The sequence below is a fragment of the Platichthys flesus genome, chromosome 4 (assembly GCF_949316205.1).
Source record: "Platichthys flesus chromosome 4, fPlaFle2.1, whole genome shotgun sequence".
Taxonomy (NCBI): domain Eukaryota; kingdom Metazoa; phylum Chordata; class Actinopteri; order Pleuronectiformes; family Pleuronectidae; genus Platichthys; species Platichthys flesus.
This window is the reverse complement of record NC_084948.1, coordinates 13,298,697-13,317,317: the sequence shown is the minus strand read 5'-3', so window position 1 is coordinate 13,317,317 and position 18,621 is coordinate 13,298,697. Positions and strand designations below refer to the sequence as shown.

At 42.9% G+C, this 18,621-nt stretch overlaps 1 protein-coding gene across 1 annotated transcript in view; it reads left to right on the top strand.

Annotated features, from left to right (window-relative positions):
- Positions 1-18,621, top strand: part of clpb (ClpB family mitochondrial disaggregase) — a 34,545-nt gene that overhangs the window by 6,427 nt on the left and 9,497 nt on the right. The window contains exons 4-7 of the mRNA XM_062386376.1: positions 6,171-6,274; positions 7,972-8,100; positions 13,358-13,455; positions 15,677-15,791. Of these exons, the coding sequence (XP_062242360.1) occupies positions 6,171-6,274; positions 7,972-8,100; positions 13,358-13,455; positions 15,677-15,791 (446 nt within the window). The remainder of the gene's footprint in view (positions 1-6,170; positions 6,275-7,971; positions 8,101-13,357; positions 13,456-15,676; positions 15,792-18,621) is intronic.

The window sequence follows — 18,621 nt, the reverse complement described above, 5'->3', positions numbered from 1 at the left end:
CCAAAATAAAATATTAAATGGTGCGGATCTGGACGAAGATCTGATGATGAGGAAGCTTTCACAGTGGATTTTATGATCTGCATTGTTTTGTTGAGTTAGCTTTAAGGCTTGATGGAATTTAACAAGACTGTTGGGCCTTGGTGGAGGAATTTGTATCGTTTTAGTAAACAGTGTTGTGACTTAACAGTAACTATTCAAATTTCGATGCAGTAACAGCATGGACAGTAAAAGGAGTTGTTCACCTTGATGAAGTTCCAAAGATGTGTTAATTTGTTCAAACTGCAGTAAGATCCAATCACCTGCTGCTCTTTATCAGGCCAACCATATTCAAAACTGATCTGCTGATGAACTATGTTTTTAAAAGACCAAAACACACTGGTGCATAAATAACCAGAGACATTTTAGGTCGGTAATTCCAAGAATAACCAATAATAAAAAGATTTTTTACATGCATATTAACATAAAACTTATTTGTTCAAGCAGTTACTCATAGCAGTGTGTATTTTGTGAATAAACTGGATGTTTCCTAAATATTGCAATTATTCATTATTACTTATTTAGGTCCTCTAACCTTACATATCAAATTCATTACCGAACTAGTAGGGTGCATATCATCCCCGAATGAAACCATATTTAAATTAACTAGATCCAGACTTTGGCACCAAATTTCACACACTCATAAATATCAGTCCCCTAAACATGCCAGATTTGTTTTCATCAAGATCCATGAATGATTATTTGAAAACACAGTCTCAGAGTGCGGTGAACTTCTCCTCCTGGCATCTCCGTGACCCCAGGTGTGCACCGGATAACACAAGGTCAAGTGAGGTCCAGCGTCTGGCCCAGGTGGTCAGAGACATGGATGGTCAGTTCAGCTCAGGTGTCCATTGTAGCAGTGGAGAGACGGAAGTGTCTGCTTCCTCTGTCTTCCCTCCAGGGCAGGATGGGAAACCAACACCAGCCCTCAGCAGTCAAACCAGTCACCTGCTGGTAAACCTCAGGCCGAGCTCAAAGGTTGAACCTACCATCCCTGGCATCAATGAAGTGAATGATGACTGGCCATTAACACAACTTTGGTGCAAATGCAAAATGATTTCGGAAGAATAGCGCCCCCTGGAGCCCCACATGGTTAGTTTTGTTGGGCTCTGGGTCCGAGCGATCAAGTGGTTTTCATGCAGATAAAAAAACAAAGCCTATCGATGTGTTGAGTAGAGCTCTGACTGTAGTACCACTCACTATATATTAAATAAAACGAAAAATATGTTTTTAGTTTTTAGTCTTCAACTGATCTACAGTTCAGCATTACGTCTGAGCTGCCACTCTCAGTCAGTGACACACTTCTCACAGGAGATTGTACCCACTCACCAAAGTTACATTGAGCAAGAACAGGCGTTTGGGGTGAGTAGTTGGAATCAATGTGGCATCGTTCTCCATATTCCAAGTCAGTGAACCATTCATGTAATATTTCCGGAACTGTGTGTCAATCTATGGCTCTCATCTCGAGAAACGTTCATCACATTGCATGTCATCTATCTGACGCTTTTGTCCAAAGCGACTTACATTTAGAATTCATTGGGGACCATTTTAGGGGGGGGGTTTCAGCATCTTGACCAAGGACACTGTGGCATGGGCTGGGATTCGAGCCGCCAATCTTCTGGTTTGACGACAACTGCTCGACCCCCTCAGCCACACCCGCTGACCGGGTTCATCTTAACGGCCTCACACTTCAAACTGTACTGTTAAGAGTCCAAGGAAGTGCAGCGCTGAACGTTGTGCGACGTGAACACAATATACGTTCAATTAAAAATCAAATTTGAATAAACAGGTGACCAACCCTCTGTAGCAGCAGCGGCTGGGACTCATCAACGTAAGTGACGCTGTCCACCACGACAACAACTGATTCTCCAGTGAAGGGTTCTGCTTACTGAGATGAACTCCACCAAACTTTGAATAACCAGGTGAAAAGCTCTTTGTGCAGCAGCGGTGGTGCAGCTTCAGGTTTACTCGTCCTGCAGTTTGCTTTTACAGTTTCAGAAACTGAAGTGCAACCAGCACTACCACAGGCCAAACCAACGGCCCACTCCAAACAGGCATGTTGTCTTGAACCGCCCCATTCAAACTGAGTTTAAAGCTGCTGTTTGAAGGCCAGCAAAAATCCATAGTGTTACTTTACTGAAGGTAAACTTTCTAAAGCCATTGAACACAACTGTTGGGTAGTGTCTGATGGCTTGATGATTGGTTTCCAGCACTTCACTGGAAGGAAAAGGGTATGAGATCCCTTACAGATGGTTCAGTTAACAAAATACTGCTTATATGCCAGGTTACAACCTGCAACAGCCACAGAGGACTGAGACAATGGACCCAAGTCTGGCAAGGAAATTGGAGATTTGGAGGCACTAAGCTCTGGGACAATAAAATGATCATGTGATTTGCAGGTGATTTTGCGGGTAATTCTAAAATTGTGTTAGAAAGTCTGTAATTTAGACTTTTGAGAGACTTAGGGGTGGAGTCCTTGTCCTTGTTGGGAGTTAAACCTAATTAACCTTTGCATGCCTTCAGTTTGGCTTCAAATTAGTGCCGCAACTCTCCTCCTAAACGTCCCAAATAAAGTTAACCACTTGATGATCAGTTGATTAGTAAAACTATAAAGTCTTTTCAAAAGCTCATTAGTTTTAGCACTACGCTGTGTAATTAAATCTCCCTTCTTTCATCTTTTTTAGCGGCACTTCCCTCCTTTCATCCACTCCTCCTCCTCCTCCGCACTCTTCCTCTTTTTATCCCTGCGTGTTGACTTTCCTGATGCCATTAACCCTTTTCAGACCATCTCATTTCTTCACACAGTCCTGCCCAGCCTCGTGTGACCAACACACACAGTTCGAGTTCGTGTGTGTGTGTGTGTCTGTATGTGTCTCAGAGGATGCATCCATGTGTTTGTAGAAGTGCTTGCAAGGGTGAGAGCAGAGCCCTCCGTGGGTCACGCCACCCCCCCCCCCCCCCCCCCCCCCCCCTGCCGGCCCACAGCCACAGTGATACAGTAACAAAAGGGGACCTCCCCATAGTCCTTTCATACCCGCTCAGCAAGGTCACACACAAAGACCTGGTCAGGCTGTTCTCAGCCTCGCTCTCCCACAGGAACTCGCATGTTCTACAGTCGAGACACTAACTAAGTCTCCAGCTAGAGTGAGGTCATTAATGGAGAAACCAGAATCATTATTATCCTGAATTTTCTTAAGCTTTACTGATACATTATTATGGTGATATGCTTGAGTACTGTGATGTGGTATTAGAGCCTCTGTTGCTTTTTTTTACCTCTGCCATGGAAGTAATGCTTTCACTCGGATCCTGCAAAGATACCAACTAAGGATGGTGCCTGGGGAAAACTCATTAAAGTTTGGTTTATATTAGGGTCGGATCCACACATTTCTGTTTTGGTGGTAACTATTATGGCAGTCAGCAGAACGCGTCCTTATGGAGGTTATGTTTTCGCCCCTGTCTGTCTGATTGTCAGCAGAATTACACAAAAACAACAGAATGGATTTCGACAAACCCTTTTTTGAAGAATTTCGTTTTGCCCCTTCTTGAACATAGGTAGATGATGGTGCTCTTTGATTTCTTCCCTTTTTTCTCATGGAATATTTCAAGGATCTTGACGTAAAAAAATCTGGCACATTTAGGGGAATCATATCTAAGAGTGTATGTAATTTCGTGCTGCTTGATTGACTTTAAGGCGACTGTATGCTGATGGTCATTCTAGTTGTTTGATAAATGATAATTTTATGTTTTGATAATCCCTTGACAGTCATCATATGCTGATTGCAGCTTCTAAGATGTGAAGACTTGATGCTCTACATTATCATATCTATCAGTAGACTTTGGTTTAGACGATTGGTTGGATAAAATGGAGAATTTATAAATGTCACCTTGCGCATTTTTTGCTTTTTTCCAAATGGACATTTTAGAGAGAAAACTGCAGATCAATCTCAACTGGTTATTTCCCGATTTCCATTCATTCATTAATGCTTCAAGAATTTAATACAAAATAATAACAATGTTTTATATTTTTATAAAATCTTTGTCCTGTTTTAATTCTGATTTTCTTTTTAAACAAAGCCGCTCCATCATTGAGCTCATGTCTCATTTTAAAGTGCAGCTGTAGCATGTTAAGTGATCAGGTTTGTGTATTTCTAAGAAGACCACCTCAACCTCTTAGGAATAATCGTTATTGCTCCATTTAAGTGTGTTCAGGCCACTGCCATAACCATTTAGCTAAAAAATGATCCATCACTCTCTGCCAGGATGAATTACATAGTCACAGGTTTAATGGCAGCCAGCAGCGTACTGGCTGGGTTCATGTTTCGGCCATCGCCCCCCGTACTCCTCTCCCAGTCGCCCAGAGGAGCTAACAAGCTACTGTGTGCACGTCTGTGTCTCAATGTCAAAGCCATTGCTCACGTTCATGGTGGTAAATATAAAGTGTGTGTGTTCTGTAGACGGAGAGACGGTACCTGGAATGTCCGTCGGGTCACAGTGAGTGGTGTTGCCGAGGTACTCGTGTTTGTTCTATAAGGGCGGTACGCTCCAATGAAGGACTACACACAAACACCCACTCCAACACACAGACACCCCCCCTTTAACTGCGCCGGAAACGGGCCCGGCCCTCGCCCCCTTCAATGTACACACGTGTACATGTCCCGAAACGGGCGAGTGAGTAGTGAAGGGGAGAAGCAGACGCTAAGAGTCTGTACACCGTAACGGGAAAGTAGAGAAGTGAAAGTGAATCAGATGAAAGAGCTGTGGTCATTTGAGGAATTGTATATTTCCAGCTATGTCTGTGTGCATCTAGTTTGTTCTCTAACAATTACTCTCTTGCAAAGGGTCTAGACTCTAAATGGAAACAAGTGTCGTCCCATTTCCAAATCCAGTCGATATCCTACTTCCAGTAACAGAGCTCATTATGGCCTCACATGGCAAAGATGCTTAAATGTGTTTAAGGGAAACAGTAAGATTTTGAAACGCAGCAATATGGGATTACAGCACAGATTATCTCTCCAATTTTTGTTTTGATTCAATAGTGTATTTTCACAATAGCAACAGAGATATCCAGACAGGTTTCACTGTCCACTGCAGGAACAGGTCTGCTCTCATTTGTCTTTACTTCCATGTAGAAAGGTCATGTGTCAAGCTCTCTTGAGAACCTTAGGTCCTCAGCAATACACCCAGGGTTTCCATTAGAATTCATTCAATCTATGGTGGTAGCGTGGGTGCTCATGCACAGGAAAGAACATCACTCTCGTGCAGATTCGGAGTGAATGTTACACAGACTCAAAAGTGAAAGAAAACGTCTGTGCATGAGAGAGACTGAGTTTTAAGCCACTTGCGGGTACTTGAACTACTACAGCTGAAAATATTCAGTCTGACGGTCTGTGGGCGGTAAAAACGTAATCAGCACAGTTCAGCAACGTAGCAAGACGTCATGTTAAAGATCTCTTATGTTATAAGGAAATATTTTGGTTAATTTGTTTTTCTCTTCACAGTCACCAAGATGCTGCTCATTGTGGAAACTGTTGGGTTTCTCTACAATTTTTTACATCTCGAACTTAAGAAAGGCCTTGAGATAATACTAGTATATAGCATATAGTATATTATGATTTGGTGCTTTACAAATAACTATTAATTCAATTATGAAACTGTGGCAGGACAAACACAGCAGGCCAACACAGTCTAGATGGTTAATGGGAAACACTGTATACACCTGCCAAGTTTAGGCTAAATCATTAGAATAACTTCACAGGAGCTAATCTTAATAATACTCAGACTCTTTAGTTATTTAAATCTTTACCCATTCACATCAGGTTTTGAGTGGCATCCTTAATTGTCATAATCTCCTGATATAAATTCCTCCTTATCAAATCCTATTATTGGCTCAAAATTACTTTACTTGAACATTAGCAGGAATTATGATATCTCATTTATCAGCCACCAATATATCATCCATCCCCGTGTATAATGTCATTATTTCTAAAGGAAAATTTGTTCAGTTTCCAGCATCAGTGCCTGCAAGCTGTTTTGGAAATGCAGTGATTGCCTGTGTGTATTTCTGCCAGGGAACATTAATGTGGATTATTACATGTGTATAAATGTGTGTGTTTGTGTATTTTGTTGTTATCCAGTGTGGTGAAGGTTCTGCTCGAAGCTGGTGCTGACCCAAACGCAGGAGATCACTTCAACAACGTCTACGACACCTCGCGGGAGAAAGGCATCCACTCCCTGGAAGGTTAAAAAACAACAACATTCATTGCGTGCGTGTGTGTGTGCGTACGCGTGTGTGTGTGGTTATATATTACACATATGAATCCCAAGTGTTGGACATTATGAGACATTATAATTTGCATAAGGATTTGCATATGTACACGTTTCATTTCTTCTTTATTTGTTTCGGATGTTCCATGACAAGTATTGTGTGTTTTATTTGTTTTTCTCCTGAGCTGCATACACAGTCATGCACAAACACACTGACAGGATGGCACAGGCGCGCGCAAACACACACACACATCACCACCACCCCCCCCCCAGTCTGCGTTGGGTTTCTGTAGACATATTTATATGGGATATGTATATTGCAGACATTTATATGGCTGTCAGGTTTGGGTCCACGTGGGGCCCGCGTAGCGTGGGGAAGCGTTTCCCAGACGCACACTGATGGATGGGCTAGGGGGGCCTGTGCGACGCTTTATTGGGTTAGCTATGATTATCCCGCCCTGTCTCTCTCTCTTTCTCTCTCTCTCTCTCACACACACACACACAAACAATGCAGAGAGAGACTCTCAGAGCGACAGAGGAAAAAGAGTGGGATGAATTGAGCAAGGGAGGGAAGACTGATGATGCAAAGGAGGAGGAAAAAGAGAAGCGGTGAAAGAAAAAAAAGGAGAATAGGGAGAAAGAAAGGGAGTGAGAGGAATGGATGTTTGGAGGTGTGTTAGGTTAGAGGGAGAGAGCGATTAAAGGGAATGGGCTGGATGATGGCAGGGAGAGGAGAGGAAGTCTGGAAATGGATGAGACAAAGTTATTGGGAAAGAGAGAGCACAGGAGGGAGGAGGGAAGAGGGCGCAAGTGATGAAAGGAGTTGATGGATGCCGAGGAGGAGAGGAAGGAGGCAGAAATATAAAAAAAAAGGGATGATGGAGGAGTGGCACGAGATGAGCGCTCTTATGAAAAAGAGGAGTAAGGAGAGAATGATAGACTATCTTGGTTATTAGGAAAGAGAACAACAAAGCAGGCCCCATAACACAGCTTGCATTATTACAACCATGTCGGTGAGCTTAAATCTGTGAAAATGAACAAGTCTTTATAAGCTGGAAACAGGAAGACAATTCAGTAGACTGCAGTGTTATCACTGACACTCTCTCTGGAGTCTTGCTGTTGAGTAAAAAATATCTGGGTTTTATGTTAAATTAGTTTGTTAATTCATCTTAATCATTCAGCTTTAGGGAATGTACTGTGAGCATCTCAAGCCCCAACTAACATCTGGCTTTTCTCTGCGATGGGTTTGGATATAATCGGCTTTCACTCCCGGGTCAAATGACTCTGCTGTAAACACAGCTCCAGATCCGATTGGCTCTGATGGAAACGTGGAACCCAGGTGAACTTGAGCTAATTTGGCAAGACAGCGAGGTGAGAGAGTGCCTCAGTTTTTGTTGTTTGTGCCATCCAATATGACACACTGGAGAAAAAAAAGAAAGGCAATCCCCTTTTTTCTAGTGGGTGTATACCTGAATGGAAAAAAAAACGCCATAAATCTTCTAATTTTGGTGTAAAGAGGTTTCAGATTGGATTCATAAGACCCTGTTTAACGTTTCCATCTTTGAGCAATTGTTTAATTCTCTTAAATACATTTGGAATATTTTGTCAGACATCAAATTTTTGTGTGTGTGTTTCTCTCTCTTATCTCTAATCTTCCGGTCCTCTGTACAGTTCTGGTGTCCAGAGAGGACGAGTTCAGCAGCAGGCTCAGCAGCAGGGCTGGTTTCCGTGGCTGCACGGCGCTGCACTACGCCACACTGGCTGACGACCCACACACCGTCCGCATGCTGCTGGAGGCTGGTAAGTCACAGTGCATCCACCCTAACCCCACCCTAACCCCCCCACATTACTGTCCTTGTTGGACAACTGACATTTTCCAGATAACAAACCACACCGGCACGATCAAATCACGTGATGTGTCTTGTGTTTTTTTTTGGGTCCAATACGTTGAGATTCCCAATGTCGAAGGGAAATGTTTATTAACTGGTCATATAGGCAATGTTGTGCTGGAAAATTATGCCAAACATTCTCAAGGTAAATATCTTTTGATGTGGTATAAAAAGGCCAAAACAAAAGCATTAAAAAATGCCCAAGATATTGTAGGACTCCTCAGGGAAAGTGGAATTAAATGTAAAGTCGAACCTGTGAACATTTGACATCAAATGTGAAAAGACTTTACTTCTGTTACATCCACCATGTTTTCCTCCAACCTAAATAGTCCAAGCCTGTGGCCGACATGTGAGAGTAGTTTCCCGGACTTCACTACGTCTCTTCACTTTCAACACTTTCATGTTCCTCGTTTTATTGAGTTCTCTCGAGGCTCTCCGTGCGGACCACCACTAATAAAGAGAGAGGGAGAAGGAGGATTGCTGACGGAGGAGTTTTGCTCTCCCTGCTCAGATCAACCATGTCGGTCTTTGATGAAGGAAAACTCCAGAAAAGAGAACAATTCAGGTTCTTTCGGTTCTTTTGTACTGAAAACGTTTTTAGTTTTTTTTTATGATATTACAATGGCAGTGGAAAAAACTGAACCAGCTCATTCATTTACTCAATTTAAATCAGAAACACTACTAGCCACCAAATTTACCTCATGCCGACAGACAAACGCCTGGCTACAAACCAATCAACATCTAGTATATTATTTATTGTCCTGATGAATCAAGAAGTTCCATTTTATTTATGCTCTGATTTAAAGCCATTTTTAATTTTAATAATGTTTTATAGTAGCGTGTGGAGACCCGATCTGAGCCCCACCCGGCGGGTCCCGAGGGGGTTAGCGCTAGTTGGGATCTGAGCGGCACTCTATTTTACATCCCCCTTTATTAGGATAATATTGTTTACGTTAATTAGGTAAAGAAATTCATTAAAAAATGTACCATGTAATCATTTCAGGCGAAAAAATACTGAGTCATACACCTTAATATCTAATTCAGGGGTCCCAGATTTACCCCGACATATGCTGGACCACTGACTTTCCTCTTTGGTGTCCTTGGAGCTGAAGGCTGCTTATTGTCTCCATGAGCTTTAAAAAGAGTTCCATGTATCATCATCTTAACGCGTCCACCCCCCGAGTCATATAAACAGTATTACAAAGCTCATTTGAAATTGATCACTTGTCCCCCTCTCCATTCACCCCCACTGCATCTGCACCTGTCGTTGACTCAGCTCCACTGGACACACACACACACACACCCACACACACACACACACACACACACATCAACACACTTGTGGACCCTGAGGGCAGAATATCCCCCTCAGTTTCCAGGCGAGTGGCTTTTAAACAAGCTCTGCCTAGTTGAACTGTGACCTCTACACAGAACATGCCCTTGGGCTAACTCCACAATCACAGGATGTGTGTCTTTTTATGTGTGTGTACGAGTGTGTATGTGTGTGTGCACTCAAGCCTCCATTTCTGAATATTAAAATATTCATGTATTCATGAATGCTTTTATCTTTTATATTTACTTCAGTTTCCAGTCGCCTTTTTGAACCTTACCTTGGACGACATTTGTAGTTGTTCCTTTTTAGGCTGATGGGTTTTTAATCTAAAAACACTTTTGGATCAAACACCACAACCTCCACCACCCTCACTGTACACACACACACAAACACACACACACACAAGCAAGTAATAACGTCGTCTTGTTTATGTTTATGATGGATGGTGCTTCCGAAGCCGGGTCTGCCCGTCTCTCCCGTCTCACCCCTGTGCCTGTAAGCACTCTCAGTACGCTTAAACAAATCAACTCGTCTAACTCAATCCAGTGTTCTGCAGTCGCATTTTTGAATTAAAAAGGTACGAAATTTCACAAAGCAGAGACATTTGCTTTAAAACAATCAGATTAAAGACGGGTTTGCTCATGACTTGCCTGACTGGACCATGGCAGGGTTGGCGCCACTGTCGTGGCCAATAACAGTCGTGGCATCACTTACTTTCAATTACGAACACGTCGCCGATAGAGTGTGCGAGTGTGTTTGCGCCAGATTTTCTATATGTATAGACATTTGTACGTGTTTTGATTCCTGTGTAATTATTCTCAACAAAGTGTGTTTAATTTGTATTATATCCACTTCCCCTTTGTTGTCTTCTATCCATCCCTTCTTACATCATCACCCAAAGTCTTATAACCTTCCATAGCTTCAGGACATCTATGAGGGTTTGGGTGTGTTTCTCATTTTTTCCCTCATGTATGTGCACATTGTGTGTGTTTCTAAATAGTTGTGTGTATCCTCCACCTTGTTATTTCCCCTGTGTTTGCGTGCGTCCATGCTACTCCATCGGCCGTCGGTTTGCTCTTTTGGCCTTAGCCGGCCCTCGGCTCACATCTCCATCCATCACAGTCTCCAGGCCCACCCTCGGGCTCCTCTGCAGCCCTCCAGTCCCCTCGCTCTACCTGCGGAGGCTCTCTAGCTGTTCCCCAAGCTCCACATCAGGCCCGTGGCCAGAGGCGCACGATAATGGGCGGCTCTGTAGGTGGTAGGGGGCTAGAGGAGACACACATGCTCAGAGACGCACACAAAACAGATACAAGGACACACACACAAACACACATACACACATACACACACAGAGAGACCAGCAGGGTCTCTCTCCCACCAGCTGCAGTGAAAGAGAGGGAGGAGGAAATAGGAAAGAGGAGGGGACTCCTAATAGGCATAACTAAAGCGCTCCTAATGAAGGGATCCTCTGTATGCGTGTGTGTGTGCCTGTGTGTGTGTGTCCCTCTGTCTGTCTGTGTGTGAGTGTTGTTAGTGTTGATCCTGTTATAAAGTGCTATGGCCCAGAGGGTTGGCCTGATATTAAAGCCCTAAATGATGCTATTTATTATGTCCTCTGTGTGTGTGTGTGTGTGTGTGTGTGTGTGTGTGTGTGTGTGTGTGTGTGTGTGTGTGTGTGTGTGTGTGTGTGTGTGTGTGTGTAGGGTACTTTATTGCTTTCCTCCCTCATGTTTTTGGTGGACGTGGGGGGGTTAGTGCACCACTAGTTGTTGAGATCGATCGCTTGCTGAGCAGGTCACAAAACTTAGGGGTTTATCGATGATCATCACAGTGATTATTAGTCTCTGTGGTCGTGCACGGAGCAGAAGAAATACAAACCTGCACCTGTATTGATTACACTGTGCAGTTGCTGAGTGCAGCTTACTCCGAAAAACTCCAGATGGGTTTTCTGGCTCTTAATGCACAGCTAGCAATACGTAGCCATATCGTATGGTGCTTGAATGCACCATTTTTTAAACTGTTGAAAATATCTACCCTCATCAGGTTAAAAGGCACAATGGAGACCTTAATATACACTCGATAGATGTAGAGGACAGCATTGTCACTAACAGTTTGTCAGTGATTTATTTTAATCATCCCACCTCCTGGTAACAGAGAGATTTCAGTGGATTTCCCTGCCGACTAACCATTAAAGTGACACATTTCATGTCACTTCCATAAGTTTGCACTGTTTTTCCTACATTTCCTCTCACGAGTGTCAGTAATGTCTTAAATTGAATTAAGGCCTCTGACTTTTTTTGCCAAAGATTGTTGCAAAGTGACTCGTCACAGAAGTTCTCTTGAGCCTCCAGCGGCTCCTGTGAAGTAAAGCGAGGGAAATCCATGTATTGCAGTCGTGTGTCATGATTTACGATTTTATTAGGGTCTTCATTTGCATCTGTTGCTCATCCTGGTTTCTCTTCTCGTTCATCACAGTAGAACTAAAACTACTGTCAACTGTGATGTAAACAGTATTTGTTTTATATATTTGAGACACAAGAGCAGGACTCAATGTCGTTTCAATAGTGCTGAATCAAAATTCTGTGTTTTATTTTTTATTTTACAAAAAACTCAAACCTCCTAAATGTTTCTAAATGAATTGCTAAATAACTGTAAAACTGGCAAGTTTTATTTTCAATCAGAGACTGATTTAATCATTCAATATCAACTGGAACACTGACAGAGATTCAAGCTGTGCGCAAATATGTGTGATTTGAACGAGTACACAACTCTCAGGGAACGCAAATCGAGAAAATTATGGTCAACCCTGGTTTGAGGCTTGAGTTCTCCCGCTCTCTCCCTCTTTCACACCAAAAGTAAAGGCAATAGTTCCCATAATATATTTTAAAAAGAAGAAAAGGAAATGTGATGTGGATCTGGACAAAGTGCTGGATCCAGGAAATGTGTGAGTTTTTCTTTAACAAATCCTTGATAAGGTATTTGTATACATTTTGCCCCATTTTCCTTGGAGAACAATTCTTTGATCATTAGGGGACTGATATTTATGAGTTTGTGAAATATGGTACAGATCCAAATATAAATCCTGATCTAGCAGATTTAAATATGATTTAACAAAGGGACTGTTGGGCCTTGGCCGGGGTATACACTCTACTGAGAACTATTCAAGTTGAGTTATTTTAAAACATTATTAATTCAATTTTCAGTCGTTGATGTGATGGAAACATGCACCTGTTTGTGTGGAGGCACGAGTGCGTGGATGTGGTGGCTCAGGTCAGGGCAGAAGGCACCGCTAACCATCCTCTGTGACAAGCAGGGCACCAGAGTCCATCCCTGGCACACTTCACACGTGCTGTTTCTTTGTTTCCTACGTTTATACTCCAACCTCTTTAAAGAAAATCTGTTTAACTAAATCTTTCCTCCATTTGACCCTTCCTGCTGTGTGGAAGTGTGTGCACCTTTGTGCACCAGCGGCCCCCAACCTGCATCAACCTGCAGTGTGTATAGATTGTATAACCGTGCAGGGCGTTGGTGTGCTGGTGTAGGGGTCAGGGTGTGTATTATTGGCACGAGTTGCAGATATGAAACCCCCACAGGGTCATTGCATGGCCCTGCTGCTTCACTGCAGTTAGCTTCCTGAACCCAGGCGACCTCTCACCCCTAACCTCACTCACTGGATTGACGTTTTGGGCCTCCTGCTGAGGCAGTTGCTGCACGTTCTTGTGATTCTCAAAGTAAAATCAACAATAGACATTTTTCATTCAGGCATTGCTGCAAATGATTAAATGTTCATTCAATAATTTTTTTCATTTATGTTTGTTTGTTTTCTTTTGCACAGGTGCCAACCCCCTGCAAACCAATGGTTTGGAACACACTGCAAGGGCCTATGCTAAGGAGGGAGACGTGGGTGCAGTGCTGCTGGAGTGGGAGGGAAAAGTACGACACACACACTTTGTTCTGCTTCCGCACGGGCCGTGCAGATTGTCTAAGCAATTAAAGCAACATTAGTTTCTATGCAAACGCGTGTGTTGATACTGAAGTTGTTTCCTGTGGCCTGGTCTAAACGACTCGGCACAATTCACTCAACAGACATCTGTGTCATTTACTTGTCCCCGTGCAAACAGACACTCTCTCATCAGGAGGTCTGTGTCAGTGTGCTGACTGAGTGACAGGTGCTATTGAGTATTAGAGATTTGAAAGCTGGCTGAGGTTAACAGGGGTTAAAAACCTGCTGAAGAACAAAGCTAGTATATAATATAAACTACATGTAATTTAAGACAGTTAGGATGTTGGTGGTAATGTTGTGTCTTAGGCTGCTTTCAGACATGTTTCTGAATTTGGGTGAGTGATTGGGTGGATGTTGATGTTTCTGACACGCTACCGATTCAAAACTGGAAAAATACAAAAATCTTGTATTTGTTAACTTGGAAAGACATCGAGATTTGAGAGCAGAGAACACATCTGCCCCGAACAGTCTCCTGCTGCATTCTATATTAATGAAAAGCAAACTACGGGAAATGTCCAGACCCATTTTTCCGAACATTGTTTGGATTTCATGTCTGAAAATAGCATTTTCTAATTATGATCCAAGACACATAACATTTCTGATCCTCAGTTTTATTATCTGAGCATATTGGTGCACCATATTTCATTTATATCTACAGCGATGCGACCCAAAGTTGTGATGACTTTACCGGACATACCCACATGACTTTGGTCATATGAACTAAGTGTTCTTGTCTTAACAGATCACAAAGCTTTGAAATAAAAACTGTATTGGCACATGGTGAAGGCAGTCTTAAGACTTCATGGGTTTCTCACAGGACAAACTGAGAGGTCTCCCTCCTCTTGGTATTTTACAGGTTTATAGTGGTATAAGTGGGGTCTGCTGTTTTCTTAAATCAAAGTTGAATTATCTGTAGTTATCCAGCAGCTTGACAGCAGGCTGGAGATAAGCAAGATGGAGAGAGAGAATAAACAGGCGGCCTCCACTGCAGGCTGAAAACCTGGAGTCTGAGGACACAAAGAGGAGAGGATGAATGAGGCATGGCGCTGGCTGCAAGAAACAAACAAAGAAAGAACGAGTGAGATACACAGTGGGCGAGAGCGAGGGAAAGAATCGAAAGTGGAAGAGAAGAAATAGATGAGCAACGAACGAAGGAGAAGAGAAGTGGAAAGAGATCAAATCAGCAGAAGAGAGGAAATGGGAGTTGGAGAAAGGAAGGCAAAGGCAGATAGAGAGAGGAGGAATGTGTTAAAGAGGAGGAAGGCAGGAAGCAGATAACTGCTGGAAAATGGAAAGGAAATTTCGAAGTGATGGAGAGTAAAGAGATTTCTAGAGGAGGAGAGATGAGCAAAAGTTTTGTTACATAATTTTTCTTAAAATGTGATGAGGAAATTTGGATTTATCACTTGGCTATGCTTACGAAATAATGTTATTGTAACAAATATCTGCCTATACACACTGTGAACTCTTTAGTCACGTCATAATTACGTAATGACTGCAAGGTACCTTATAAAGTATTAAATAGCTATGTTTAAGTCCTGCAAAATGCCTGATGAGAGACGCTTATCTGAAACATCTTGTATAAATAGATGGACAACACGGCAGCTCCTAAAAATGATCATTAAAAATAGGGTGAAACGTCTGGATGATAATAAAGACTGACTCACGATAAGTCGAGTGAGTGTATCGGCAGGACCGCGATATCACGGCTCAATCCCCTGATCACAACTGCACAGACTGAGGCTGTGTCCAGACTCACTCACTATGCACTATATAGTCCACCATACAGTATAGTGAGTTCACCATTATGTAGCGGTGTCTGAATGTTTAGTGAAATTTATTTATACCCTATAAATAGACTCAGGTTAAGGTTAAATATAAATGCCCAGAATCATAACTGTGCCATTGCAGTCTTTTAGATCTCATAGTGGGTTCAACTTGTGATGTTAGAAAAGGTGGTAAAGTAAACAAAGGTGATGATGAAGAGGGGAAGGAATAATAAGAGACACCTTTCATGTTCTAATGTTGGATTTTCAGAGGGTTGATTTCATACACGGCCCATTTTAATCACCTTATGCCCTCTAAAATGTTCCCTCCTGCTCTTGATTCATTGACTGTCTTCTTCTTTTCTTTATTTTTATCTCCATCTAGTTCCAGGAGGCACAGGCTCGACGGGAGGCAGAGGAGAGGAGGAGGTTCCCCCTGGAGAGGAGGCTGAAGGAGTACATCATCGGACAGGAGGGGGCCATCAATATTGTGGCCTCAGGTAAACACACGCAGAAAGGCCAACAAGTAGACACACACAAAACATATATGTATGTATACACATTTTTAAACTTTCCTCCTCCTCTTTGTTACCACGCCGCCTCTTTTTCCATTCTCTTTATTACCCCTCTCTTTTTCAGCATGTTCTTGTTTTCCACTGCCCTCTGCTTCCGCTCCTCCGCTCTCCTCCCTTCCTTCCAGCAGTAGGCGGGTTCAGACAGACCAGCGGAGGCTGTAATTGGTTAATTGTGATGAATGAGCTGTCTGTCAGGCATACACAGGTGCTGTGTGCATATGCGTGCGTGTGTGTGTGTTTGTGTGTGACAGCTGAAGAGGCCAGGCTTGGAGCCGCCAGTTAACACGATTACAGAGAGGAGACATACTACAGACCCCCTCCCCACACTCATCCCCTCCTCCTCATTTACTTTCCCCATCTTTTCTCCCTTTTCTCTCCTCTGTTTCTCCTTCCCTCTCTACCTCTGTACCCCCTCGACCTCCATCACACCCACTCCTTCTGCTTCACCCTTCTGTCCTTTCCTACTCGCACTTTGTGGCCTTCACACACCTCCTGAATCTCTCCATCATCGTTCCCCGCGCTGTGCTGTCCATCTCCTGCCCGGAGGCAGGACTGGACAGCAGACAGGCAAAGTGATGGAGACCGAAAGAGAAAAAACAGATGAGCCAAGTGGGAAAAAAAACAAAGAAGAAAAAAAAGGGACGAGAAGATAAGGGAGAAGGAGCGGAGAACCAGGAAGCTGGGAGCGTTGACTAAAAGACAAAGACAGCGAGTGAAGTGCACAGAGACGGGGAGGGGAGATGAGTTAGAGCACAATAACACTGCAGACAGTAAAGAGTTGATATTACACCAGGCATCCATGGAGGCCATGTATTGATCCGCTCCCTCTCAGTGTTTGTGGGTCTGTAGAAAGAGGTTGTGTGTTATTTTTATGATGTTGGACGTTTTCTGTTTAGATTTGTGAAAATAATCAACTCTCTCCGAAAGCAATAAGCAAATGTAATCTGTAATGAGTTACTGATAACACATATCCCAGTTTATAAACAGCAGAGCAAGTTGGATTTGAATTTTTTACTCTGAAAGTCAAATACTTCATAAAAATATTATATTCATAAAAATCTACACACCGGAAGACATACAGACTGTATGGATGGCATGAATTGGGGTCCCAGAAAGAAGAGAGAATCATGGGACTTGTAGTCTTTGGCAGGGTGATGACTGATTGTTGTTATCATGGCAAATTGTCCTGAAAGCCATAGAAGACATCGCCACGGTGATAAAGGAACAGCTTATTGATCCCCGAGAAGTATTACAGTGAATATATCACACACACACACACATGCTGGGAGAGGGAGTGAGAGTGAGAGAGCATGCTGGATGGCAAAAAGAGGCCAAGAGGCAGACAGAGCATCTATCTGCAGACCTTTACAAAAACACATAGTATGGAATAAAAATTAGGCAAACTGACAGAGGAAGAGAGGGAGCAGAGATTGAGAGATGAGGAGATTGACCAGGAAAGGGATATAGGGATATATTTTGCAGATAAGGACACGGCAAATGAGAAAAGGATGTAGAGATAAGGACAAAAAAGGGCTTCATATGAGCAGACCGAACAGAAGCCACACATGAGAAAGGCATACCTCTAACAATTTCAATTCAACCAAGCAGCACTACTTTATTTAAGCTCATAGATATCATTCTTCTTAATGTGCCTGATTTTTTTTTTTCATCAAGATCCACAAATTATTCCCTGAGAACAAAGTGAAAATATTAAAAAGAATGCAGAATAGAATTGGAAAGAAGAAATGATATAATGGTTTGAAGTTTTTTTTATGTTTAACTTTGGTGTGTTTGACCTGAACTCCTCAACAGCTGGGCTGCTGTAAAACACACACACACACACACACACACACAGGAAGGAGGTTAGATTGATCCAGGTTTAGCTCTCAGGGCTAAGAGTTATTGAAGAGAATCATCCCTCTGTAATCATGTTAGAGACAACCAGACCTGCCCAATGCACACTGCTCTGAGTGTGTATATCTGTGTGTGTGTGTGTGTGTGTGTGCGTGCGTGTGTATGTATGCATGTGCGAGAGAGAGAGACAGAGCTTTCATTTGTTTTGTGTCTCCTTCCTTTCCTTGTTGTTGTCAGGCTCCTCTGAGAAATGTCAGTGTGCCCTTCTGTCAAAGTCGCTCTCAATCAGCTAAAACACACAGAAGGTTACGCTGTCATTCACACGGCCATTGATAAAGCAGACTGGGCTTTGGAGCCCCTCTTGTCACTATTCATCTCTGACACACTCGTTTGTTTCTCTGGCTCGTTCTCCCTCTCCTTATCTCCATCACTCCTCTCTCTTTCCCCTCTTTATCTCCTACATCCTTGCTCCTCTTCCCTCTCCTTATCTCTGTTCCTACCTCTCCACCATGTCATCTCTCCACCTTCATCCCGTGTTCCTCTCCTCCTGCCAAGCTTCAGATCCTCATGTTTTATCAGCTATTAGTACCTATAGTTTAACACTTGGATCAATGTTTTAGCTGCTCGGAATCACAGACAGCTTTTGGGCACAGCAGTGTACAGTGAGTGAATGAGGCGAGGAGCATCATGTTGGCAGGAGATGCTTTAATGTGGCATGTAGTCATTGTTTGACACAGAAATCAAACCAGTTTTGATACCACAGCATTTTAATGCCATTGTTCTGACTGCACGTGACAACTTGCCTGGATTTTGAGACCTCTGAGTCTCATCGTTGAGGCTCATTGTCTCAACTTGTGTTGCAAAGTGAGATATTTATGACTTTTAAACCTTTTCAGAACCC